Genomic DNA, 27,908 nt, shown 5'->3' on the forward strand with positions numbered 1-27,908 from the left:
TATGACCACACCTTTATTGAGCATATTTGATTTCCCAAGTTTTTATCGCAAATAATGTTTTGATTGCATTCTTTCCAAATTTCCTTCTAGGTGACAATATGTACACTGAACATTATAGCTAGGGTTTTTATATTTATTTTAAAGGACAAGTTTGATGATTTTCAACCAGCTTTGTATTGTTACAGTGTCATAGTATATGGAAATGACCTTTTGTATTTTTTCTCCATGTTACCTGTACCCAAATCCTCTGCCCGTGGTTGTCATCAAAAGCCCACCAGATGATGCAAAGCATCAAGGCTGTCACAAGTGTTTAACATCATCTCATGGACTTTTGCTGGAAGATAAACTGGGAGATCTGGGTGCAGATAACATGGAGAAAGACAATATAAAGATGGTTAAAAATCAGCAAACTTATCCTTTAAGCTTTTAACAACATGTAGGGTCACAGTAGGTGCAAACCCTGGAGTGTTCACACATCTGCAGGAGGCTTAACAGTTTTTCCTGCTACTGTGACAGACGCCGATTCACACCCAAGCTCCATCTTCTGCCCACAAGTGTTTTTTTTTTTTTTTAATCTTAAAAATAAAATTAATGTTTTGGCTGTTTGGTGCCCAGATTACAGAAGCGGGTGAAGTGGTTAAAGTTCAAGCTCCATCCAGTCCTTAAAGGTCACTAATGGATGTAAAGGATTTCCAAGAAATAGCCTTGTTATTTTCCAGCCACTTGCATCTAAAGCTTAATAGTGTTTTTTAGATGTATTGTCAGGGCTTTTCACCCTGGAGCTAAGGGCAAAATGGTATTTCTGCAATACTTTCCCTGAACCTGCTGTCAGCTCTGATATTTAAGCACAGTTTATGTTGTTTAAGCCTTAATTATCAAATGGTACATGTGCAGCCATCACTCTAAATTAATGAATTAATGCCTTTTTAAAGGGAATAGTTAACCCAAAAAGGATATTTTGCTGTAAAAGTACTCACTCTCAGGCCATTAAAGATGTAATTAGGCTTGTTTCTGGATCATAACAGATGTTGAGAATTTTAGTGTTATATCACTTGCTCACCAGTGGGGGCCGTACGAATGGGAGTTTAAACTGCTGATAAAAACATCACAATGATCCACACCCACACAACAGCTCATATTTTACAAATTTAAAGTCAGCTTTCATTTCACAAGACAGCTATCGATAGACTGGAGTCATGTGAATTACTTGTGAATTGTTGTTTTAATCATTCTGATGGCACCCATTCACTGCAGAGGATCCACTGGTGTGCAAATGATAGAATGCTACATTTCTTCAAATCTGTTCAGATGAAGAAACAAAATAATTTACACCTTGGAGGCAAATTTTAATTTGTGGGTGGAATTTATCATTAACTTCTGCTTTCAGTTTTTTCTCCTGTTTTTCAGATGGGCATCCTGATCAGTGCCAGCTTTATTGAGTCTTGGGCGCCCTACGTATTCATCAGTCCCTGGACAGTGTTTCACTCTGATGGCTATTGTCAGCTTGCTACCTTGCCTTTTTGCAAAATGCTCAATGGTGTACAACCCTTTTATTTACCATGTTTTCCACAAATAACTCCTCAGAGAGCTTCGGCAGATCCGTATCTGCTGTTGCAGGCACGCTGTGAGCAAAATAACACTCTGCAGAGGAGCAGAACGCACAGAGAAAACTAGCAGGGCACAAGAGACAGCAGAAGAGTGAACGCACACTAAATAAAAAGGAAAAGGTTGCTAGAGGGTTTGCAACCTAGAAACGCTTGGACTTGGTATGCAATGGTATGCAAGAGCTTTAAGTCTGTGTCTGCAGCCCAAAGTAGTGCATTTCTGCATGAACATAGGACATGAAATACAATAAGTGGCAGAGGAAATTTTAAGTACAGATTAAATATAAAATATGACTACAAACACATTCCCTTGTGTTCTTTGTTCAGTGGCAAACTCATGTTTATCTGCCTGAACAATATCTTATTCTTTTCATTTTTATTGCTGCCTTACCTTTTCATTTTCAGTTGATTTTTGTGAGATCAGAGCTGTTGTAATCTTTATAAATGATAAATACATTATAAGAAGAGACAATTGTTGATCGATTTATCAATCTTAATTAAATTGTTGTTGTTGTTTTTTGGCAAAACTTTGTCACAATAATTTTGTCTTTCCTTACAGTTTTCTATTGAACCTGTTTTTCATTAATAATTGTCTTGTATTTTCCTCCTGTATACTTCATACTACACTATTGTTGTGAATCTTTCTTTTATCAGTACCACATATGCACATCTATTGCATCCAAAGCTGTAATTACTGGTGAAAGGGGCTGAACATCAGGTGATGTACACAGATTGAAAGGATCCTGTTAATGGCAGTTTGCAGGACTCCTTCAAGACAAACACCCCATTGAGACCTCAATTAAAAAAGTCATGCTCACCATGTCAAATTATAGAGAACAGATGCTACCTTGCTGTTGGACAGAGTTCTTTGAAACCTAATAAAGCCACATTGTTTTCCTTTTTTGGTGTTTCCTTCAGTTGTGATCACTTTTTATCAGCACATTAATACAACTTGAAAACATTTAAACATTAAATTAGTTGTGCTACACTGCAAATGCCTTTTATGTATGTTACTGTTTTCAACTTGTCCCACACAATCACAAATATTTAAAACAAGATTAAATTGAAAAATATGAAATACAAAATAATTGTAAAATCTAAAAGAGTGCAATAACATGTATCATTTAAATATATATATATATATATATATATATATATTTTTTTTTTTCACAGTACTAATCATATTTACTTATATATTAAATAAAAAAAATTATCATATGTAGTCATCAAAATTATATATCTTAATTTTTGGAAATTAACATATACAATTTGGTCATTGGCTTAGGTCATTGGCTTCCCAGCCATCATTTTTCATAAGACCACTACTGAGTTTTCACTCTTTGTGGGATTTCTGAGTTGTCAGCAGGAGTGACTTTAGAATTAGAGAGCAGTAATGACCAGTTAACATAGGAAACTCATCCCTGTGTTGTGCCAAATTCTGCACCCCTGCCAGATTATAACCCCCTGGTATTGGTAGGTTTAGGAGTAGACGTGGAGTTAGGATTAGGCAATCAGGTAGTGACTTCAGTGAAGGGAGAAGTAATCTGGCAGAGGTGCAGAATTCAGCACAACACCAGCAGCTTTCCATTCCCATCTTAACTATCATCAGAGAAGCACTAGCATCTGACACTGACACTATAGCGTCATCACCAGCATCATCAAACAGAATCGCAGAAATAATTGTGTCTAAAAACCTCAACCCACATCAGCCATTGATTGAGCCATTTATCTTAAGTGTAACAATTATACTGTAGCACATCTTCCCATTGAGATTGAAGTGAAGTGCTACATACAGCATAGCCAATTTGCATTGGCCATAACACTAATACAATTAAAGCTGAGCTCTGTGAAACTTTCAGAGCTTTAAATCACTTTCATAGAGGAAAGGTTGACAGATCCATGATCTGATAAGATTTTCCCAGAGATCTTAATCACAAGGAAAGACACTGTCTAGCCACTTGGTAATTTCAGTGCTTTTCACATGATCTGATTACTCAAACCACATTTGGGAGCAATCTAGCATATTAAGTGATTAGTCCAATATAGTCTAGGGTATTCATTTCTATTACATCCTGAAGCCTGATAAAAATTTTAAAGTAATCCCAAACCTGTAAGCAATGACAGAATATCACTTTCCCATTATGACATTAGTCCCTTTAAAGATAAGCTCACCCAAAAATGAAAAATTCTCTCATCATTTACTCACTCTTAAGTGGTTCCAAACCTGCATGAGTTTCTTTCTTCTGCACAACTCAAAAGATTATATTTTGTTGTGTTGGTAACCAAGCAGTTATCAGTGGCCATTAACTTTCATAGAATTTATTTTTTCCCATACTACATTACTAACGATCCATTTAAAATGGAGCATTTATTATCAATATGATTATTACCTGTTTTTTATTACCTTTATAGACCTTATTTGTGAGAGAAACAAATGCACAGCCATCTTTAGATTTCTGACTTTGAACTTTTGTGGTAGCTGTGTAGTATCACTGTTGAAGAGTAATTAACTGAAGTGGATTTACTTATTGTAGAGTTAATGGAAGTTATCATGAGCATTATAACATTCAAAGCAGATGTCATAACAAATGTCAGTAGACCGGGACCCTTTTAAACAGAGTGGTTCATAATTCATACAACCTTACCTTCACATTGTCGGTGAACACACAGTGCTGAAAGGGGGCAGAGCTACAGAAGGTCTATAGGTGCCACTTTTCTAAACTTTATTAATGTATGCACCTCCTTTAATGTCAATTCTTGAATGTATTTAATAAATGCAACCACACACTATAAAACTGATTAAAATGACATCTGGAATTCAACATTTGGCTAAAACTATTTTGTAGTTTTCTGAAGGCTCATGATTAGTGTTTCAAAAATCAAATTGCATACTTGCATAACACCAGATGTAAGATGGTAAATCCAGTTAATTAGTATAGATACTGTTTTAAGTTACACATGATTTCAGAGATGAGAGTTATGAATAATCCAAACTCTGATTGAGTTACGCAAATGTGTCATGAGAAAGGACAAAACAAAAATCATATGCAAAGGAGGAATAGGACTGCATATTGGAGAACAAAGAAAGGTTGAAACACATCCTACCACAGGTAGAGAAATCGGAGATGTGACGGCACCCATTCACTGAAGAGGATCCCCTGGTAAGAAAGTGATATAATGCTAAATTTCTCCAAATCTGTTCCAATGAACAAACAAACTCATCTACATCTTTGATGGCCTGAGGGTGAGTACTTTTCCAGCACTTTTTAATTTTTCAGTGAACTGTTTCAATGCTGCAGAAGAACCAGCTGAAGAAATAAAGGTGAGATTCAGATGAAAAACACAGCTTTAATTATGAATTTCCTCAGAGCATTTGTTTAATTTCTGCTGTGCACACGTGCAGAATAGATCCTCTGCTGATCTTTATGGATCTTTATGGCTGTTGTACAGTGACAATAATCCACAAGTATTCCACATGACTCCAGCCCATCAGTTAATGTCTTGTGAAGCAAAAATATTTGTGTTTGTAATAACAATAAAAAAAAAGATCCACCATTAAAATGTTTCTAACTCTAAACTTTCTAAACTCTTACCTCAGGTTTAAGACTCCTCACAATCTCATTTGATTTAAACAGACATTTTAAACTGTATATGTATATACACGTCTATCTATCTATCTATCTATCTATCTATCTATCTATCTATCTATCTATCTATCTATCTATCTATCTATCTATCTATCTATCTATCTATCTATCTATCTATCTATCTGTCTGTCTGTCTGTGTGTCTTTCTGTCTGTCTGTCTGTCTGTCGGCGGGCTGAAGTCATCACAAAGCCCCTCCTGTTGATGAATTCTCTGGAGCGCACTCTTGTAGAGATGTTCTATTAGAGGCAGGGTTGAGGGCGTCCAGCGCGCACCGGTAACCTCTCATGGGGAGTTCTTGTGTTTTACTCGTTATTGAGCGCAGAAAACGCCACAGCTTCATCCTGTCGGTCTGTTATTGAGGTGCGGACTTCATTTAATCGCGTTCTTTTCTCTCTCTTGGACGCTAGATGTTTCTGACAGCTGACAGCGGTGTGGATCATCTATAGCTTCTTGTTCCAGCGGAATTTCGCGGCGCGTATATTTTCGGTAACTTATTTCCGAAGCGCAACGATCCATGTCGAGCGCGTTTATCTCGGTGAATTAACAACTTCTTGTCCTGTCGAAGATCTCACTTGTCCTCATGGATATTTATTCCTCCAAACTATCACCCGCTGTGGATTATGTAGTTGGTGCGTTCCTGCTGCTCATTGGTAAGATTGAGTTACTAGATCCTCCAACTTTTCCCCCCCTTACCGATTCTAGTGAGTAAAATTGAGTTCGTCTCTTTCCAAATGGATAGGCTACTGAAACTCTCCTCCAAACTACACTGAAAAAGGGGGTAAGATCTAAATAAAATACTTTTTAAAGAAAAAGAAAATCTTATCATCATTGAACCTACGTTTATTTATACTAACAAAAAAACAGGTAGGTTAGCCTACAATTGCAGATTGCCACTTTTTACAGTGTAAACCTTCTATATCACACTTTTTAGGTATACAAGCAAAAAAATAAAAAAAGTAAAATACATCATGAAGGTGGACTTATCATGGTATTCCTTCATTAATGTAAATTTGAGCCAAGTTGTCACATTCATTTTAAGTTCTAATCCAAGTTTATGCAATGTCTTAAATCAAATGTTTATTGTCCAGAACAATCACATTATATTTTTGTGCGTTAACTTGAACTTCTGAACTTATCTTAAAAAAAAAATATGCATCCTCTTATTCTCCCTATCATTCATTTAATTCACTAATTGATCTGGAAATCAAGTTATTGTTTATATTTTAATGGTAGTTTCCTCTGTGACCACATGCTCTACTATAGATTATGGTGTGTTCAGTGAACTTTCTTTTTTCGGGGCAACAATTGTTTTTCATTTGCTGCCTTTTTGTATTTTTAATTTTTTTTGCCCTGGCCTCCCCTATACCATAAATAGTGTTAGCAGCTCTTTAAGACACCTGATAACAAGTAGAGAATAATAAGTAATAAATAAATAGATAAAAGAAACATAAACATTATAAACAGCATAAACATTCTAAACCTAAACAGTAGAACAGCGACTGTATAGTGTAATAAAGTGAGATTAGTACAGTACTCGTAATATTGCACATAGAAAAGTTATTTAAAAACAACATATACATAGTGAGCAGTATAAATGGTACTGATAGCAGCAATGTACTATTATAAAGTTGGAAGTGCAAGATGTTCCTGAATTGTCAGCAGTGTTCACTGTTATATATACTAGACTGTATGTAAACAGTAGTACATGTTGGCAGATAGTGTGGATATTGAGAGTTCAGGTTTGATAGAGAGCATTCGTAGATCTGGGGGAAAACTGTTAAATCGGGTAGTTCGAGCATAAATTGCTTTATGATGCCTGCCTGATGACAGCAGTTCAGAGAGGTCATGGCCAGGATGTATGAAGTCCTTACAGATGTTTGTTGCCTTCCTGAGACACCGTGTTCTGTCCTCCAGCACTGGGAGTTGAGTCCCAATGATCCTTTGTGAGCTGGAGTAAACATGCTGAAGCACTCTCCTGTCCGCTGCAGTGCAGCTGAGATAGCACGCTAAGATACAGTTTTGATGCTCTCTATAGAGCAGCGGTAAAAGGTTGCCAGCAGTTCTTGTGCCAGTCTGTCTTTTTTCACTGTTCTCAGGAAATACTTGCAGAGGTGTTAGTGGTCCGTTTAGGTCTTCTGTGATCTGAACGCATAAAAAATAAATGCTGGGAGCCCTCTCCACCCTCTCTCCACTGATGAAGCATAACCGGAGCATAATTCTGATTCCGGGAATTCCTGAAGTCAATGATGAGCTCCTTGGTCTTCCCAGTATTCACACACAGACAGGTTATTCCTCAAACACCAGTCCTCTAGGTTCTTTATCTTGTGATCAGCCCCACTAAAGTCATGTCATCTGCAAACTTTAATATGGTATTAGTGTCAAATGTAGGAACACAGTCGCGGGTGAAGAGGGAGTACTGGACAGAGCACATACCCCTGTGGTGTACCTGTGCTCAGAGTGATGGTGGACAATCTGTAGGGGCCCAATCTTTTGGAGTTTTCTGAGCAGTTTGCAGTGGATGACAGTGTTGAATAAATGTAGGCATCCTCTCATTCTCTCCCATTCTTTGTCATCAACAGTATTCATTAATTTCAATCATTCATTTAGTATTTATATTGAGAATTTAAGAGTTGTGTCATGGATTTCAAGGTACAGTAATCTGAGTATAACGAGTTGTAAAGAGACCAAGGTTATTTTAGCTGATCAGTAGATAGGTTTAACTGTGAAAGATGCAGTTGTGCCTGAGGCAAGAGAAAATCATGTTTGTCTGAGGATAGAGTAATCATTATTATTCCAAGGATGAAGAGACTGATACTGGGTCTCTATTTTCTTTGCACAACCACTGTTGACATACTCTTTTCAAAAACAAGCCATATCCTTCGAGACCTCCAGGTCACCAGAGCAGATAGCATGTGCCACTCAAGTCTTTTCCAATTTTCTATGGTTCAGAGTCCAATTTTACTTTACAAAATCGTGTTGTAAATGGCACAGGGAGACATGGAATTTACATAGAAATCCTTCTTCAAAGTGCTTTCACACTGATGTAGCGTTTCATTTGGTTGCTTTGAGAAAAGGTCTTTGCAACTGCTTGATAAACCTTTGATGCAGCTGGCAGAAGGAGCATGGAAGTTAATAATTTTAGAGGAGCAGATATTGGTATTGTTTAATTTAGAGACAAATGCCTCTGTTTTCAGCTGCAGGGAGATCATGTATATTCACTTGTAATGCTTTCAAACATAAGACTACAGATGGCTTGTATTAAATGTAATCCACATAATCTAGCAGATAACCTGGATGAAGGATTTTCAGTGCAGCACAGATCAAACCTGATAATGCTAGTAAAATGTAACATTCAACAACTTTAAATAGTTTCTCTTTCATTTCATGTCATGTTAGATGATACAGCATGTGGGTTTGGAATTGAAACCAACCTAAAACTTGATACGACTCATTTCTAATGAGATTGTTAAGGTTGTGGGTCTTGCATTTAAGATTCTCAGTTGGAACTGTAAAATGCAGTAATAGATTTCAATTTATTTAAATAAGCATGAAAATACTACAATGATTTACAAATGATAAATCTTTTTTTGTGTCGTCATGAAAATTTAATTTTATTACACTACAGAAATGAGAATCAATCAGGAAATGCAAAAAAAATAAAAAAAAATAAATCTAAAATATGAAAGAAAATATTAATGATAAAAATGTCAATAGGCTATTTGTTTCTTTAAGCATAATATAAATTATTTTCTTTTATTTTTGGTGTGAAATATGTTCCTGACATGTTATGCATCATTTACTCCATTAGATCTTGATTGATTGTTGTGTATAGCATATTCTAATTTGTCTTTATAGCTTCAACTGTAGTGAAGCTAGTAACCTCAAGGTCATGGGGTTAATTCCCATGGGTTAGATTCCTTAACGATTCATATAAAGTGTCTGCCAAAAGCTTACAATAAATGTAAGTCTTAAAGCTATTATATACTGCAAAAAATGCAGTCTAAAGCTCCATGGTTTATGAATGGACTATCGTGAATTGTAGAAGAAGCATCTTGACAACTCTTTGTGAAACAGCATATTGCTGAAGGACAAACTAGAAGGTTACGGAGGAGGCAATATTACAGATTACGTAGATAAAAGTGAGGCAGAGACACAAAGAAAGGAAAGCAGAGACTGTTTGAAACATGGGGTTAAGACTACTGGAAGAATTTGTCTTTAGGATTTGATCTCAACATTTTCTCAAAAACACTAAATAATATGACCTGCTGATTAAAAGGAGACTAATAAAGCCAAAAACACAGGGTTTGGACTAGAAAAAAAAATATATATTTTTTTTTATGCAATCCATACCACTCTGGATAAAACCATCTGGCAAATGCATGCAATGGAAACTATACATTTATATAAACATTAAAAAATATAAATAAAATGAATGTAAACATATTTTACACTGATTTTCTATAGGGGGTAGTGTTAGCCAGTCATTATCTCAAAATCAAAAACAGTAAATAAAATGTTTATTTAATATATGGATTAAATTTATATGACCTTTTTTATTATATGTGAGAATGATGAGATCATAAGACTTGACAACAGCTTCATATTCACAAAATATTTGAGCACACAATGCAGCAGGTGACTAATTGAGAATTACAAATGTAATTATTTAGTTACACGAAACGGCATGGGTCATAGCTTCACAGACATTATCATTCAAAAGTTCAGGGTCAGTAATTAGTGTGTTTTTTTTAATTAACACTTTTACTCTGTTAAAAAAAATTCAACACAACAGTTTTCAACATTAATAATAAGATTAAATGTTTATTGAGCACCTCACCTCAATGATTTCTGGAGGATCGATTGACACTAAAGATTGAAGTAATGATGCTGAAAAACATCACAGGAATAAACACCTAATTCTTTGTATGTCTTCTTTTTATCTTTCGCATGCAGCAATTCTTTCCATTGCGGGGAATTTGATGGTTCTTGTGATGGCATACAAGCGGTCGAACCACATGAAGCCTCCTGAGATTCTGAGTGTGAATCTTGCTGTGACAGATATGGGAGCCGCTGTCACCATGTACCCGCTGGCTGTAGCCTCAGCGTGGAACCACCATTGGATAGGGGGAGACATCACCTGTGTGTACTACGGCCTGATGGGATTTTTCTTTGGAGCAGCTAGCATTATGACCCTAACAATTATGGCTATTGTTCGCTTCATCGTGTCTTTAACGCTCCAGTCACCCAGTGAGTTCCTCTTGGCTCTATCCTTGAACCTATTTCTATTCTGACTCCTGCATGGATTTCTAATGAGTGGTACAACCTCAATGCTCCTGAGATAACATGGAACTGCCTTTTCTTACCATATTAATAATCTGTTTAGAATGACAATGATGAATGTTTCAGAATAGCAGTAGTTAACAATTTTTAAATATGTTCGGTAATCAGATTCAGTTTACATATATTATTGAAGCCTTTTCCCTCTGTTGTGACAAAAAGTAGGCAAGCTGTTTGGGGTCACTTTGACCCTAGCAAAACACATCGCAGGTCTCCAAAACAGGACCCCAAACATATAACTTTCCAAAATGTAATTGAACACAGTTGTTGCATGTTATCTTTTGACTTTTCAAATCTGTTCTTATAAGATGAAGAGAATCCTGTAAATATCTTTAAGTAATAAATGAATATTCCAGTACAATTTAAGCTTAATCATACGTATTTTTGATTATACTGATAACAACAAAACAAATATTTCCAATTAAAATCTGTGTTTACAGTGGAAGTAATTGTTAAAACTATATGACTCTTTCAATAGTGTAGCCATGACACGCAAACAATAGGGGTGTAAACATAGTTCCTCTTCGGGAACTCGAGCTGCGTCGAGCGCTTTTGGGGAACGCCTTTGGCAAGAACAACTCTGAATATCGTGTGCAATCAGTCCAATGGAAGAGCGTGGCGTCACGGGCGGGGTGACGCAGCGACCAGGAAGCTATAAAGGCACCTGCCACACAGCTGACTTCAGCTTCGCGTCTTTCAGCAAGCGCTCTGTGTGTGCATGTCTAAAGTCTGTCTTGTGAGTCTTATTTATTGTTGTCTGTCCCAATAAACAACATAATGCCTAAGAGCAAAGCAAAGACACGACAATTGGAGGGCGATTCCAGATTGCGCTATGGATTGTTTGTTCCTCCCTGCCCACGTACATCACGAGTGGGGATACAAACAGTCTATGCGTGGTTTGCCTGGGATCGAAGCACGCTGAGTCGGCTCTCGAGGGAGCCGACTGCCCGGCCGTTGTGTACGCTTCGATCCCGGAGGGCTCTCTTCGAGGAGAGAGCCTTCGCCAGCGTTCCTCGCGATACCGGTCCCGTTTTCGCCGAGGCGGAACGGCGCCGGCATTCGTTGGGTTCGCAGATCGATCTGTTGGAGGGAATGGAGACGGGCACGTCCTTATCTCCTACCTTACCCATCAGATCTGCCTGATTCCGGGATTCGGAAGCCCGAGCTTCGGTTCTTCCCCCCCGAGCATCGGGCTTGACGCTCCACCTTTCTTTCTCCGAGGAGATTGATACGGAGGGCGTCGGCGAGCTTTTAGTTGCACAAACATAAAGTTGCATAAGCATATACAATAAACTGTGTTATGCCTAACATTATACAAGCAGCTATTTAAGTCTCCGAGGGGATTAATATTGTTTGTGTGACTAATTATTCGCGCGCTGTCGAGGCAACGCGTGTATTACATCATTTTCAGTTTTGATGTGAATTTTCCATACCCGACCGCTTGTCTGGTTGTTTAAACTCCATTTAAAAAAAGTAGGAGTTAGTTCTATCACTTCAATGTGTACTTTGTCACAATCTAGACCGTGTTCACTTGTCTGATTGTTTTGATTTCATTAAATTCTACGAAATTTAATAACTGAAAAGTTAATATATCACTTCAATGTGTATTGTATCACAATCCAGACCGTGTTTACTTGTCTGATTGTTTAAAAATTCTAAGAAATATAATGACTTTGAGAAGTCAGCACTTCAATGTGTACCTTATCCCAATCTAGACCGTGTTTACTTGTCTGATTGTTTAAAATATAATGACTTTGAGAAGTCAGCACTTCAATGTGTACTTTATCTCAATCTAGACCGTGTTTACTTGTCTGATTGTTGAATTTCATTTGATTCTGAGGAATCTAATGACCGTTATCTAACTTCAAGAAGTTCAATATATCACTTCAATGTGAATTGTATCACAATCCAGACCGTGTTTACTTGTCTGATTGTTTGATTGCATTAAATTCTGAGGAATATAATGACAGTTATTGAACATGTGAAGTTAGATGTACTGGAGGGACTGCTGGGCGGGAGCTGCCCCTCCATGTACAGACAGAGCAAAGCTCTGGGCCGACGACTTCTCAGCCTAATCTAAGATGTCAGGCTGGGAGGTCCACGGCCAAGAAGTCATGACGCATTTCAGTCACGACTACAGAGGGCGGCCCCTACTGGGGTAGAGCGGTGTCCACCTCATTATACGGTGCCTGTCTCACCTCAGTGCCCTCGGGAGGTGGGTCTGCCAACCCTGCCAGAGTTTCAGGGTGCAGCCGCTTCCAGCGAGCACTGCTCTCAGTTATTTCCGCTCGTGAGCGTAGCGGAGCTGAGACGCTCGCCGCCCCTTCGGGGGCCTCTTACACCAGAGGTCAGTCTCGAGGGACTGATTCCCTTAGTACATCAGTTAGCAGCGTGAAAACTACTGCCAAATGTATCTCAATGGGTCCTGCACACGGTAGAAAGAGGCTATCGCATTCAGTTCGGCCATCCACCGCCGACATTCAATGGGGTTACATCGACAGTAGTCGGCCCCCAGCAGGCTCTGGTGATGGAACAAGAAGTGAATACCCTAATAAGGAAGGCGGCCATCGAGGTGGTCCCTCCTCTAGACAGGGAATCCGGGTTTTACAACCGGTATTTCATAGTTCCAAAGAAGGATGGGGGGTTGCGTCCGATCTTAGACTTATGTCATCTAAACCTCTCAGTTATGTCACTGAAGTTCAAAATGCTCACTGTCAAACAGGATGTAGCTCAAATCAGATCCGAGGACTGGTTTGTCACAATAGATCTCAAAGACGCATACTTCCACATATCCATCCTTCCACAACACAGGAAGTCTCTGAGGTTCGCTTTCAGGGGCAAAGCCTACCAATATCGAGTACTTCCCTTTGGCCTTGCACTTTCACCCCGCACGTTCACGTAATGTGTAGATGCGGCTCTGGTATCCCTCCGTATGCAGGGCATCCGCATTCTAAATTATATCGACGATTGGTTGATTCTAGCTCAATCAGAGCAGATGGCGGTTCGACATCGAGGTGTCGTTCTCGCCCATATGGGGGAGCTGGGTTTGAGACTGAATGCCAAGAAGAGTGTACTTTCTCCACTTTAGAGAACCACCTATCTAGGCGTAGTATGGGATTCGACCACGATGCAGGCACGTATGTCTCCTGCTCGGATCGAGTCGATCCTCACATCAGTCAAGAGAGTCAAAGAAGGCCAGTCACTCACTGTGAAGCAGTTTCAGAGACTGTTAGGGCTCATGGCAGCTGCGTCCAACGTGATACCTTTTGGTCTCCTGCACATGAGGCCCCTTCAGTGGTGGCTCAAGACCAAGGGGTTTTCCCCGAGGGGAAATCCTTTCCGAACTATTCAGGTCACGCGGCGATGCCTTCGTGCCTTAGACATATGGAAGAAACCTTGGTTCTTGAATCAGGGCCCGGTGTTGGGAGCTCTTGGTCGCCGTGTAACGCTAGCGACAGACGCGTCCCTCACCGGTTGGGGTGCGGTCATGAGTGGCCACCCTGCCCGCGGTCTGTGGAGCGGTCGCCATCTGACATGGCATACCAGTTGTCTAAAGATGCTACCTGTGCATCGATCATTGAAATATTTCCTCCCAGACCTGAGAGGTCACCATGTGTTGGTGCGCACCGACAACACATTGGCGATCTCTTATATCAGTCACCAGAGAGATCGGCATCCGTGCCCCTTGTACAAGCTGGCACACCAGATCCTTCTGTGGTCCCAGGACAAACTCCTCTCGTTCGGAGTAGTGTATATTCCTGGGAGATTGACTGTGGGAGCAGACATACTGTCGAGACAGGGGTCGAGACCCGGGGGCTTCACCCTAAGGTGAAGTAGATATGGAGAGTTTTTGGACCTCTTTGCGACTCAAGAGATATCGCAATGTCCCCTCTGTTTCTCTCTAGTTCATCCAGCTCCTTTGGGACTGGACGCTATGGTACAGACCTGGCCGAGGCTTCGTCCGTACGCTTTTCCCCCTATCGCTCTGCTCCCGGGAGTTCTGGCGAGAGTACGCCGGGACGGGGTCCGTCTGTTGTTAGTAGCCCCGTTCTGGCCGAGCCCAGTATGGCTCGCAGATCTAATCTCTCCTCGACGGCTCTCCATGGGTGATTCCGATCAGGACAGATCTGCTCTCTCAGGCGTAGGGCAAAATATTCACCCTCGCCCGGAGTTGTGGAAGTTGTCTGTGTAGCCCCTGAGGGGGCACAGCTCACAGTTTCCAGTCTCCCAACCGAGGTTGTTGAGACCCCCACACTCCAATCCAGAGCTCCCTCTACGAGGAAACTGTACGCCCTGAGGTTGAAACCCTTCTCCTCATGGTGCAGAGACCGCCAGCTTGACCCTGCTAACTGCCCAGTTGGTACAGTTCTGGAGTTTCTCCAAGCTAGGCTCTCTGCGGGGTTAACTCACTCCACCTTAAAGGTGTACGTGGCGGTCATAGCTGCTTACCACGTCCCTTTCAATGGTCAGTCAGTGGGTAGACACCCCCCTAGTTACACGTTTCCTCCACGGTGCGCTGAGGCTGAGACCTCCAGTACGGTCCCGTGTTCCCCCTGGGACTTGGTTGTGGTGTTAGAGGCTCTTTGTAAAGCTCCATTTGAGCCGATTCATGAATATTACTGTCAGGCCCCCTCGGTGGCCCCTACCTACTTAGACTTTGCCCCTGGTATGGCCAAAGCATTTTTATACCCTCGAGCGGGTTACATTCCTAAAGTTCCCTCTGTTACGCCACAACCCATAGTACTGCAGGCCTTCTGTCCTCCTCCCTTTCGGGAGCCAGACCAGGTGAAGCTAAACTGTATGAGTCCAGTTCGAGGACTGGACACATACGTCCACAGAGCTGCTGTGGAGAAAACCTGACCAATTGCTTGTTTGCTACGGTCCTCCTAAAAAGGGTTCCCCTGCCTCTAAGCAGACCCTTAGTCGTTGGATAGTCGAGGCTATCAACGAGTCCTATGAGTCCTCTGGTCTTCCCCTTTCTTTGGGAGCCAAGGCTCACTCTACACGGAGTATGGCTGCCTCTAAGGCCTTTCTAGCAGGTGTGTCCCTCTTGGACATCTGCAACGCTGCGGGGTGGTCCACGCCCTCTACATTCGCCAGATTTTACAATCTTGATATGCAGGCCGCTCCTGGCTCTTCTGTCCTCTCGCCTTAGCTGTGCTCTTCGGATACACACTAGGCAGGGGTTTGGTAGTCTGGCAGCGTTGGCACATCGTTCCCCAAAAGCGCTCGACGCAGCTCGAGTTCCCAAAGAGGAACGTCCCTAGGTTACGTATGTAACCCTAGTTCCTCGAGGGAACGAGACGCTGCGTCGCAGAGCCATACTCCCGGCACCCTGCCTGCGCTTGCTTCCCTACTCGAAGCTGAAGTCAGCTGTGTGGCAGGTGCCTTTATAGCTTCCTGGTCGCTGCGTCACCCCGCCCGTGACGCCACGCTCTTCCATTGGACTGATTGCACACGATATTCAGAGTTGTTCTTGCCAAAGGCGTTCCCCAAAAGCGCTCGACGCAGCGTCTCGTTCCCTCGAGGAACTAGGGTTACATACGTAACCTAGGGACGTTTTATATGTTACTATTTTAGTGTAGTTATATGCAGTTTTACAATGCAACACCATAAACTCTAAAACAAATATGATTATTTATACAGTTTTCAGCTCAAATAACACATTTTAAGGCAAATTAAGGCAAGTGCTTTTATGTAATTATAAACCTTCTATTTCTGCTTTTAAATCTTCCAAACATTGGCCACATTCACTTCCATGAGTTGAAATATTTATTGTGATACTCAACATTATGCCACAAATTGTTGCAAAGGGCAACAGGGACGGCAATTCAGTATGCCTGTACAAACTAAAAAAAAAAAATATTTAAGTCAGAAAACTATAGGGCTTATAGAAAAGCTAAGATCGACTTTTTAATCAATTTAATTTGTTTTAAAAATGTTCATATCTAAATAATTAACATTTATTTCAACGAAGATAATTGTAGCAGCACTTATAAACACAAATGTACTGTATGTTTTCTCCTGCTGTTTCAACACCCCAGCAATGAAAGCAAATGAGCGTTCATAAGTATATCACATCTGATATCTTCTGAATAGGTTATGTAAACAGCCAAATCACTTCTAATTTATTTAACTATATTACAGGCAAAGCAAGGTTTCGGTATCCTTGAATGGTGAGTGGTCTGGTTTCATCTCTGTAAGAGGTCATGTTCTTGCTGAGAGCTGATGGGGAGCTCTGTTACAGCAGATAGTTGTCATTTGCATACAAACTCAACATGACAGTTCAGTAAAGCTAACTTAATAGAGATTTTTGGCTGACTCATGCCGGGAGACAAACACTGAATTATTGAAATGAAACTTAGCATGGGAATAACTACTCCGTAGGGAAATAACCCAGATTTTTTTTTTTTTTGTTTGTGTTCATTTAGTGTCAGACGTTTGTTTGTGCATCTATAATCTGGAAAAGCACACAATCCCTGGTTTTCTGGGAAAAGACCACCTACAGTATATATGTGCTACAGAGGAAGTTTTAAGCTTTAATCAAGTTTTGCAATTATTCCATTAGAAAGGTAAATGTCAGAGCATCTAATGTACAATTAAATTATCTAGAGTACCTATGAAAATTTATACATTTAAATTAATACATTAAATAAAAAATAAAAAAATGGGGAAATACTGAATCACAGAAAACAATGTGGGTCATATGGCCAAATGTAATCAAATAAAAAAATATATACTCATCACAAAAAATATTGTTAAATTACTCATGGCCTAACATTTGATATACTTTGGTAAAATATACATTTGAATAAAATTAGAAATATTGATTTAATTATTTACATTGTTTGACACTGTAGCCTCAACCAACCCAAATGGGTTCATTCACTTGCTCCTTTATTGGAGACAAACACAAAAATATGGCTCTTTGTGAGCAGACTGAATGTTTATCAGGCAATTTGAACTCAAAAAGCAGCTCATAAATAAGAAAGAGGGAGACAAACTGTCATATAAAACCAGATTATTTTTATTTATTCTTAAAGGTGCCATAGACTGCATTGATACAATATTTTAAATTGTTCTCTGATGTCCCCAGATTGTGTATATGAAGTTTTATCTCAAAATATCCCACAGATTATTTTTAATAGCTTGTTGAAATTGCCACTTTTAAGGTATGAGCCAAAACTTGCTTTCATTTGTGTTTACATTTACATTTACATTTAATCATTTAGCAGACACTTTTATCCAAAGCGACTTACAAATGAGAACAATAGAAGCAGTCAGGTCAACAAGAGAACAACAACAGTATACAAGTGCCATGACAAGTCTCAGTTAGTCTAGTATAGACTAGGGATAGACTGTTTGTCCCCTTTAAATGAAAATGAGCTGTTGCTCCCACCTCCCTTTTCAGACGAGTGCAGAGCAGACTTCAAAAGCTCATGCTCGCAGGCATACCGGTGTTATGGTTTAACTGGTGGTGACTGTGTTACTGACCTCACATTCCTTCCAAATGCAATTTTTAACTACCACATTCCTATTTACAATCATTCTGGTAGCACATTAAGGCAGCATTAGTAAACACACAGAGACAATGGTAGCTTTAGCAACATTAGCCTTACAGAGAACCAAGAAGCTTTTTTGGAAAACAAAATATAATGCGTGATGCTTATTTTGTCCGTAGTCTGTTTGTTTGCACACAAAACATTACTATCGATCACTCTTTTCAGAAGCAATTGTTGCACAACTCCAGCGCTGAACTGACCCTCATTTGTGAGGCAGTCCAGTTTAAAATGTTAGCACAAATGTATAGGACTTTTCCATTTTTTTCCCAGACATTTCTGCGGTCTATGGAGACTCCTATGTTAGTTGGTGCATCCCAACACACGACACTTCTAATGTTTCTTTGGCGCTGACCTTGTACCTCCAGCAGCTACAGCAAGAGAACAGTAATGGCAGACCGCAGCTTCTCACTCAAGGCTGCATATATGTTAATATGACACAGAGCATCACAAGTGGGCGGGACTTTCACCAGCTATGTCGTCATAGTATTGAGAAATCTGGAACTTCTAGTGTGGAGAGACTGTTTATGATTTATTGGGATTATAAAACAATGAGTGGGTGGACTTTTACCATTATAGGCTGGTTGTTTTCACACACTGCGGCCACACAACTTTGTTCAAACACCTTATAAAAATTATTTAGCATTCTATGGCACCTTTAAGTAAATAAAATACAAAAAAAAAATGTAAAAAGTGCTTTTGTATTTAAATTCTCTTTACATACCTTTAACTGTTTCTGTCCACAGAAGAGAAAATCAGCAAAAGGAACGCTAAGATCCTTGTGGCGACCACTTGGCTGTACGCGCTGCTCTGGGCTCTTTTTCCATTGATTGGCTGGGGAAAATACGGCCCGGAGTCCTTTGGCCTGTCTTGTACTCTGGCCTGGAGAGACATGAAGGAACATAGCCAGTCTTTTGTCATTACCATCTTCCTTATGAACCTCATCCTCCCAGCCATCATCATCATCTTATGCTACTCTGCTATAGTTGTGAAACTATACATCACCTACAAGTCTATGGACGACACCAACCGCATACCTAACATGATAAAGATGCAGCGGCGACTCATGGTGGTGAGTCTGTTGTACATTTTGAATTCATCTAAATGTGATATGAAACCCAAGAGCATTGAAGCTTTCTAGCTGATACTAGCTATCCTCAATAACTCACACAAGATGTGTACAAAACAGCAATACAGATGCAGATGCATTTATCTGAGTTATTTTAACTAGTTATGGTTAGGTCATTGCGGCCAATCATCAATTTTACACTTCTTTAAATATTTCTTTACATATTAAAATATATATTTTAATTTTAAATAAAAAAGGCACAGACAGACAAGAATCCATATTGACCAACCTGTATAGGTTATATAAGGAATAAAGTTAACTGAAAAATCTAAATTCTGTCATTTTTTTACTCGCCCTCTTTATGTTCCAAATCTATATGAATTTGTTTCCTCTGTGGAACACAATAGATGTTTTGCACAGGATAGTTTCCAGGGTTTAGTGCATTCAAACTTGCTGCCTCAAGATGCATTCATATCAGAAACAGCTACATTTCCAACCTAATCCTAAATTACATTTTGTAGAAAATCAGAGCATTGCAAAGAAAGAAGCAATTCTATTCCATGTTTTCAAGAAAATCTAAATCATCACTTGAATCTTGCACAGACAAAGAAGCAAAAGTTTTGGAAAGAAATAGCCAATCAACTGAGCAAATTATTTAGTCACATGATTTGCTGAGACGCATGCCTGTTTTCTATACATTTATGTGTTTCCAAAGTAGTTTACACACATCTTCCAACAGAATACAAAATTTTACAAGTGCAAGTTTTCTTGTGCAAAACTGTATTGTTTCCATATAATATATACAAAATACATGATTGAAACCTTGGTTATTGATGTCACACACTGCGTATTGCCTTTTAAGGTGATAAGATTGAATGTAGATACTAGGCATATTTTTGTTAACTACAATTATCCATTCAAGAAAAGACAATGGATGTAATTGCTCTCTCAAAATCTGAACTACAGTAGATAGAAATGGTTTAGTCTTAGCTAACACATGTAGGTAAAAAAAAAATATCTCACCACAGTGTTAATTTGTCTGTCCAACTTTAAATCACTATCCAGAACAAATCCCAAATGTTTTACATTGGAATTAACAAATCCAGTCAAAGAAGTTGCATTCAAGCATTGCAGCACATCATGCTTTCTAGGGCCAAACACAATAACATCGGTTTTATTTTCGTTAAACTTAAAAAAATTAGCAGCCATCCAGTCCTTAACATTGTTCAAGCATGGTAATAAAGTGTCAAGTGGATTTGAATTTAACTCACTTACGGGAAATAAATCTGCATATCATCAGCATAACAATGGAATGACAATCCAACAAATTAGCACCCAACGGTAGGGAGAAAATAATTGGATCAAGATTTGAACCTTGTGGGACTCCCCAAGGAAGATGTAATCTTGAAAAATTACAGCCCCCAATATTAACATTAAAAATCTGTTTAATAAAATTAAATGAAAACAGAAAATATAAAAAATAAAATCTAATTGAAAATTACAAAAACTATAATAATATATGAATAATATTAGTTGTATGCTGTTGATATGTGAAAAAGAGAAGCCTGACATGGAAAAACGCTTGTTTGTGTTCCACAGAAGAAAGAAAATAATAGATGTTGTACAAACAAACCAACAATCTTTCAGTTACTAATGCTTACATCCCACCCCACTCAAACGCTGCTTCTTTCAGAAATCCCATCATGAACATTTTTTTTTATTTCTAGATTTATAACGCTGAGGAAAATGTCTCCCAGTAGTAAGAATCTGATTTTCATAACAGGTGAACATAACACATTCAAAACCGAGCTCTATTCATCCCTAATGTGCTTGAGCTTTCGCAAAGCAACAACCAAGAGCTGTAAATGATTCAATACCCACATCATTTCTTTTCCAATGTTCTTATCTGTGAATATTCCTCCTACGTGAGACCACTTCACTGGTGCTGTAGGCAGAAGCTTCACGTCATATATGAAGGTTGTTCATTCATATTTCACATTGAGAATGTATTCACAAAGACATTGCATAACACAAAATAGGCCATGTTGTTTATGATGGTCAGTGTGTTCCACTGAGATCTTCTCTTGCTTGCTTCCTAATCTAATTGTCAAATAAAAAAATTATAATACTGTATATGTAATGTTATAAGAACTGGTAAGTTCCCTTATCCGATGATCTAATGGGATATTTTATGTAATTTTACAGTAAAATATTGTCAGGCCAACATTTGTTTCTTCATGGGAACAGATTAGGAGGAATTCAGTATTACATCCATCTGCAGTGAATGGGTGCCGTCCGAGTGAGAGTCCAAACAGCTGATAAAAACATCACTATAATCCTCAAGTAATCCACTCCAGTCCATCAATTAACATCTTGTGAATCGAAAAGCTGCATATTTGTACTTTTACATGTGTATAGAACGTACATCAAACAGATCAAGAGCATAGACCAAAACAGATCTGAATGTGTTATTCTTTGCTTTTGCAGATCGCTGTATTGATCAGCATTGGGTTTGTTGGCTGCTGGGCACCATATGGCATCATCAGCCTGTGGTCCATCTACCGGCCCAGTGACTCAATCCCTCCTGAGGTCAGCATGCTACCTTGTCTGTTCGCCAAGTCGTCCACTGTGTACAACCCGTTCATCTACTATATCTTCAGCAAGGCCTTTAAACAAGAAGTCAACCAGTTGGGCCACCTCTGTGGGAGATCCAACATCTGCTGTACTTCTGATGCTAGAAACAGCCCAGAGAATACCATCTACCTCGTGTGTGACATGAACAAGTCCAAATCTGGAGCAGAAGAACAAACAATCGAGAACAACAGGGAGAATGAGAATCAAACTGATGCCAAATCAGTAGGATCTGGGATGTACACTCTTAAGAGTGAATCTGTACAGAACTCTGATTAGTGGAAACTTTTGAGTTATTTTTGCCTGGTTAAAGGCACACAGAGTGGTCCGTGGACACTTGAATGAACATTTGTTTCTTTTTTTCATTCCACCAGCTGCAATACCACTCCATATCATTGTATGGCATAGTGCATGGCTGTGTGATATTAGAAATGAGGCGTTTAGATGTTGTCTAATGGATTTCATGATAAAAAGTGTCATTTTGTTGACACATTGAATACATTCCAAGAGAAATTATCTTTATTCAAATGGTTCGGCATGAAAATTCTGTCATGATTTACTTACACTCATGTCATTCCAAACCTGTAAGAACCCATATTTTAGGTTCATTGACATTGTGCATAAGCTTATGCTTTTATTAGTTGCATGGTGATTTATACTGCCAGACTCCTTAACGGCCAAAAAGCACATTAAAGTATCATAAAACTAGTCCATATGATCCATGCAATATATTCCAAGTCTCCTTACGTTATATAATGGCGTTGCATCACAGTGAAATTTAAGTTGTTAAGCTGTCAAATATTTTCTGTGTTTTTATTCAGTTTATGAAGGCACTGTAAATGTAATTGTGTGTGTGTGTGTGTGTGTGTGTGTGTGTGTGTGTGTGTGTGTGTGTGTGTGTGTATGTGTGTGTGTGTGTGTGTGTGTGTGTGTGATTTTACAGTACTACTGTATTTAGTAATTGCTAGTTTTATTGTAAATATGTACTAAATTTAATACAGACTTGCTTTCTGCTCCCTGATATCTTTATATAGATTATACATATTACACATAACATCTATAGATCTTTGTTACCGTAGTGTGTCAAATCAACATACCAATTCAAACAGCACAATTAGCGCAACACTTTGCAGTAGGATATACAGGTTGTTTTCCACCATTAATGAGAATGTTTGCGGTGGTTCACCCTGCAGGCTCTGTCTGTCTGTGAAGCACATGATATCCTTTTATGAAAAGGACTTTTTATTCTGCATATTACCTGGGGAGGAACATAAAAATACAGCTCTGGAGAAAAATTTTGAGAGCATTACAAAATAATCAGTTTCTCTGGTTTTACTATTTTTATCATAGGTATGTGTTTGAGTAAAACAATTTTCAATAAACATTATTCTATAAACTATTGACAACATTTCTCCCAATTTCCAAATAAGATTTGTCATTTAGTATATTCATTTGCAGAAAATTACAACTGGTCAAAATAACGGACCTCGAATAATGCAAACAAAACAACTTCATATTAATTCGGCCACATTCCAGAGGTTTTCAGTGAGGTTCAGGTCTTGAGAATGGGCTGGCCATGACAGGGTCTCGATCTGGTGGTCCTCCATCCACACCTTGAATGTCCTGCTGGAAAAACCAATCCTCAAGCAGGAGGAAGCTAGTTTTCTTCCAGGACAACCTTGTACATGGCTTGATTCATGTACCCTTCACAAAGATGAATGTGCCCCATTCCAGCCTTGCTGAAGCACCCCCCAGATCATTACTGATCCTCCAATTTCACAGTGGGTGCGAGACACGGTGGCTTGTAGGCCTCTCCAGGTCTCCATCAAACCATTAGACGTCCAGGTGTTGGGTAAAGCTGAAAATTGGACTCATCAGAGACGGTTCAATCCTTACTGCCTCAGATTCCAGATGAACACATATAATCAATAAAGTTGTTTAACGCAGTGAAACGTCCCAGTTGGAGCAATGCTTGTCCTATCAGATAAAGTTTTACTATGGAAATATACTCACTGCACTGAAAAATGTTCACCAAATTCTTTTCCAATAAACATTACATCATGGAATATTGTTGTTGTTGTTTTTCCTGATATAAAAACAATTAATTGGCACTTAAAAAAGAAGAGCAATGCTGTCTGGTTTATTTAGACTGGATTTCAGCTAATTTCAGCAGTTAATACTATGTTTGTGTTCAGTGGAAACATGTGAAGTCTACAAGACAGACTTCTGTTAGAGTTCCTCAAAACAGAGCTTACAGAGAAAACAGCATGAATTTAGACACTTTTTGACAGCAAGAAGAAATTATAAAGTCTTTAAGCTCAAAGCTTACAAGTGACAATATATATGTTCTAGGTCTATTGAAAGAAATTGTTAAATAAACCAAGTTGTTATTAATATCACTAAATATCAAACATTACCAATGTTGTGACTGTTTTCATGCCAAAAATGTTACTTCCTATAGAAAAAATAAACTATAATGAACTGTTTTTGCTAGGATTTTACAGAAGACTTACAGGATGGAAAGTAATAGAAGCCCCTAAATTGGGTTACAAAACTGATTATTTATTTTTTCTTCACTAATGCACTTCATTTATTTGGTTTGAGGCATTTAAGTTTGCACACAATCTAGGCTCATTATATTTTACTGTGTGAACAAATGCAGACAGTGTACATGAAAATATTCTTCTGTCGAAACTAAGCTACACAAACGTTATTTACAAGTATTTTTGGCTAATGCTGGTGATACAGGTGTAAGAAAATCAGTTTATTTTATAACACACACACACACAAACACACACACACACACACGCACACACACACACACACACACACACACACATATATATATATATATATATATATATATTAAATAAAAAAAACATATTTGAATAAAAAGTGTTCATAAGCTTTAGCTGCCTGTAGGGGAACATGTTTTAATAATTTTTTGGCATTAATGCAGAAGACTGTGCTTTGAGGGCTGCAGCAAGCCTTCAGTCACATCTATAATTTCAGTCACAGCAGGTAAGAGGAAATAGGACAAAAAACCATGACTAATAGGAATTTTCACTTTTTAGTGACCTGGATCTGCCATGACAGAGTTCACACACATACACGTAACACATCATACATCACACATCATAACACTTGGTTCTAAATGTTTATCAAATGGGCACAGGGATGCTGGGAAATGTCAACGAATGGACACATGACACACGCTCACAAAAAAAGGTAATGAAGGTAACATTAGGTAAAAAGGTAATGAATCATTAAGCATCATGAAGATATATATATATACACACATTCATGTAGATTTACATGGAAACATCAAGGTCAGCACTTCCCTCACTGTACATCAGAAAATCTATTGAAATGTTACAGCTTAGAAAAGAGTGGTGACCCATAATAAAGAACAGCATCAAACCAATATCTCATCACCCAGCCCCATACTGTAAGATCAAACTTTCAATAAGATCTGCATGGGTAATTTGAATGATTAATCTCTCTGCAGAATCCATAGCCCCAGGATCTGTACATACCATGACAATCAGAGCTCACGCCGGTGAAGATGACCCTCACTCACGTGTGCTCACCTCAAGCCATCGCTCTTCCACAGATAACAGCATTATCCAGCTAAAATGACTCACCACTGGGGACTCGACTAATGGCCGGTCCTGAGAGCTCTCATAATCCCCTCTGAAAGCCTTTCAAAGGCTTGATTCTTAGAACTGCGGTTTTCTTGAAGATGAATTTTAACACTGGGTTGGCTTAACATCCTTTAGGTTGGATGTTATAAGTTGCACTGAGTAAATACAGCTGGATAACATAAATTTGTGCAAATGAAAATCTCATATTTATGCAATTTTTTTTTTTTTATGTGGATAAATGCTAAAAATAGAAGTCTAAAAATAAGATTAAAATCAAAGCCTAAAAATAAGGTTTATACAAAAACACACATTGAAAAAAGGCACAAAAACATTTGCTAAATGTTATTCGGTAACACTTTAGTATAGGGTCCAATTCTCACTAATAACTAGTTGCTTATTAGCATGCCTATTATTAACATATTGGTTGTTTATTAGTGCTTATAAAGTACATATAATGCATGACATCCATAATCCTACACAATATCCTAAACTTAACAACTACCTTATAAACTATTAATAAGCAGCAAATTACAAAATCAATAGAGGCAATAGTCATAGTAAATGGTTTATTAATAATGAGAATTGGACCTTAAAATAAAGTGTGACCTGTTATTCTAATGTCAGACATTTTATCAGCATATTCACACAACTGAATAGATGAAAATATTTGAAAATATTTTTAAACTGTTGCATAAACCTGTCAACAACATAAACAGGCCCACAGCAGGAGTGACTATCCTAGCTGCTTCTGCAAAGCTCACAGCTCATGTGACATGGACAAAATGTCAGACCGAATCATACTTCCTGTCATACTTGTTTGCTCTTGTTTGGAAATGTCAAGTTAGAGGCATGGTTTTTTGAAGGGGACACACATGGGGCTAAACATGCTGGCAGGTGCTCATTAGTGCCTGCTGAGATTCGCTCTCGTTTAGGATGATGGACACCAAAGTGTGAACTTCCTTTCAAAAAAAGAAATTAGTGAAATTGCCAGCATAAAACCACTTGTTTTCAAAAGGAATCGTTCACCCAAAAATTTAAATTTTTGCTGAAGATTTACTCACCCTCAGGCCATCCAGGATGTTGTTGAGTTTGTTTCTTCATCTGAAAAGATTTTGAGAAATTAAGCATATCACTTGCCCATCAATGGATGCTCTGAAGTGAATGGGTGCCGTCAGAAAAAAAGAGTTAATTGGTGAGCAAGTAATGAATTCATAAATTTCTCCAAATCTGTTCCGATGAATTAACAAACTAATCTAAATCTTGGATGACCACAAGAGACTTATACATTTTCAGCAGATTTTCATTTTTGGGTGAATTAACCCTTTAACTGAGAATCCTTCACGTGAACATTGTTATACTCAAAGCATGGTTTAGGAGTGCATCACAAAACATCATAAAATCAGGTAAAAGGCAGTCACAGGAAGCATCAACAAGGCTTTACAGTTTCATATGGACCTAGGCCAGAATAGACATAGACACACTAACCAACATCTACATGCTCATTTCTACTGAAAGCTGAAGCGGATGGTGCTCAATAAGATCATGCACAACATATTGCACAATAATTCCATAAGAACACATCAAGCCAAGAATTAAAGCTTCTATTACTTTTCTATATAACATACATTATCCAAGTTAAGTTACTGTACTTATGGTGTTTTATATTGTGGAATAAAACTACAAAACAGCTTAACTCTGATGAGAACATTTTTGAAAGCAAAAGATGATGTAAGAAAAGGGCTGGTGACCACATTACATTTTAATGTTGATTTTAATGCATCATGTCAAACTATACACATTTTAGACAAAATCAAAAACTGCTTTTACACGTTTTCATACAAACGTTCAATCCACTCAGAGGGCCGATATCACACTGATTACACCTTGCTGTGATATTTATTGGAACTTCAAACGTTTTCCACTTTTTCTCAGTCAATATACTCCTGAATTGCTGTCTTGCTGTGGGCTTAAGTGCATTTTGAGATGTTAGTGTGACTGGTCTGTGGTTACAAGGCCTGTCGGTTCTTCTCCAGGCTTTCTTCAATGTAGTCAAGAATATCCACCGCTGCTCGAGGAATTCTGCATTTTAATATTCATGTTCATCATGGCTCAGTATTTGGCTCATGACCCACCTTGAGAACTGCTGATTAAAACCCTGCCTTGTACGGCAAATCACATCCCAGAAGAAGCTGACTGGCATGCCAAACACTACAGCGAATCTACCTGAGAGATCTGATACAGTACAAACAAACGGTTTGCATGCACTAAAAGGATTTCATGTCTGCTTCAATAACCACAGCTTCACCCATCACCGGCTCACACTCATTACATGTTAACACTCAATAATCAATTAATAGCACTCAGGCAAGAAGTCAAAGGAACTAAAAACACCTCCAGACCTCAAGCAAACTAACAT

General features: G+C 38.6%; 1 protein-coding gene across 1 annotated transcript; it reads left to right on the forward strand.

Annotated features, from left to right (window-relative positions):
- The first annotated feature begins 5,502 nt into the window (after window positions 1–5,502).
- On the forward strand, window positions 5,503–23,906 carry LOC113092592 (opsin-5-like). The gene is made up of 4 exons (XM_026258240.1): window positions 5,503–5,902; window positions 10,206–10,499; window positions 18,895–19,220; window positions 21,705–23,906. The coding sequence occupies exons 1-4, from the start codon at window positions 5,833–5,835 to the stop codon at window positions 22,125–22,127; spliced, it is 1,113 nt and encodes a 370-aa protein (XP_026114025.1). The 5' UTR covers window positions 5,503–5,832; the 3' UTR covers window positions 22,128–23,906.
- The last annotated feature ends 4,002 nt before the right edge of the window (window positions 23,907–27,908 follow it).

The sequence above is a fragment of the Carassius auratus genome, unplaced genomic scaffold (genome assembly GCF_003368295.1).
Source record: "Carassius auratus strain Wakin unplaced genomic scaffold, ASM336829v1 scaf_tig00214657, whole genome shotgun sequence".
NCBI lineage: Eukaryota > Metazoa > Chordata > Actinopteri > Cypriniformes > Cyprinidae > Carassius > Carassius auratus.

What these genes read in the sequence shown, in the direction of transcription:
- LOC113092592 (XM_026258240.1), top strand. Translation starts at nt 5,833, where the DNA reads ATGGATATTTATTCCTCCAAACTATCACCCGCTGTGGATTATGTAGTT. An exon ending in TTTAACGCTCCAGTCACCCA is followed by an intron (nt 10,500 to 18,894) that starts GTGAGTTCCTCT and finishes TTCTGTCCACAG; the next exon opens with AAGAGAAAATCAGCAAAAGG. An exon ending in TGCAGCGGCGACTCATGGTG is followed by an intron (nt 19,221 to 21,704) that starts GTGAGTCTGTTG and finishes TTGCTTTTGCAG; the next exon opens with ATCGCTGTATTGATCAGCAT.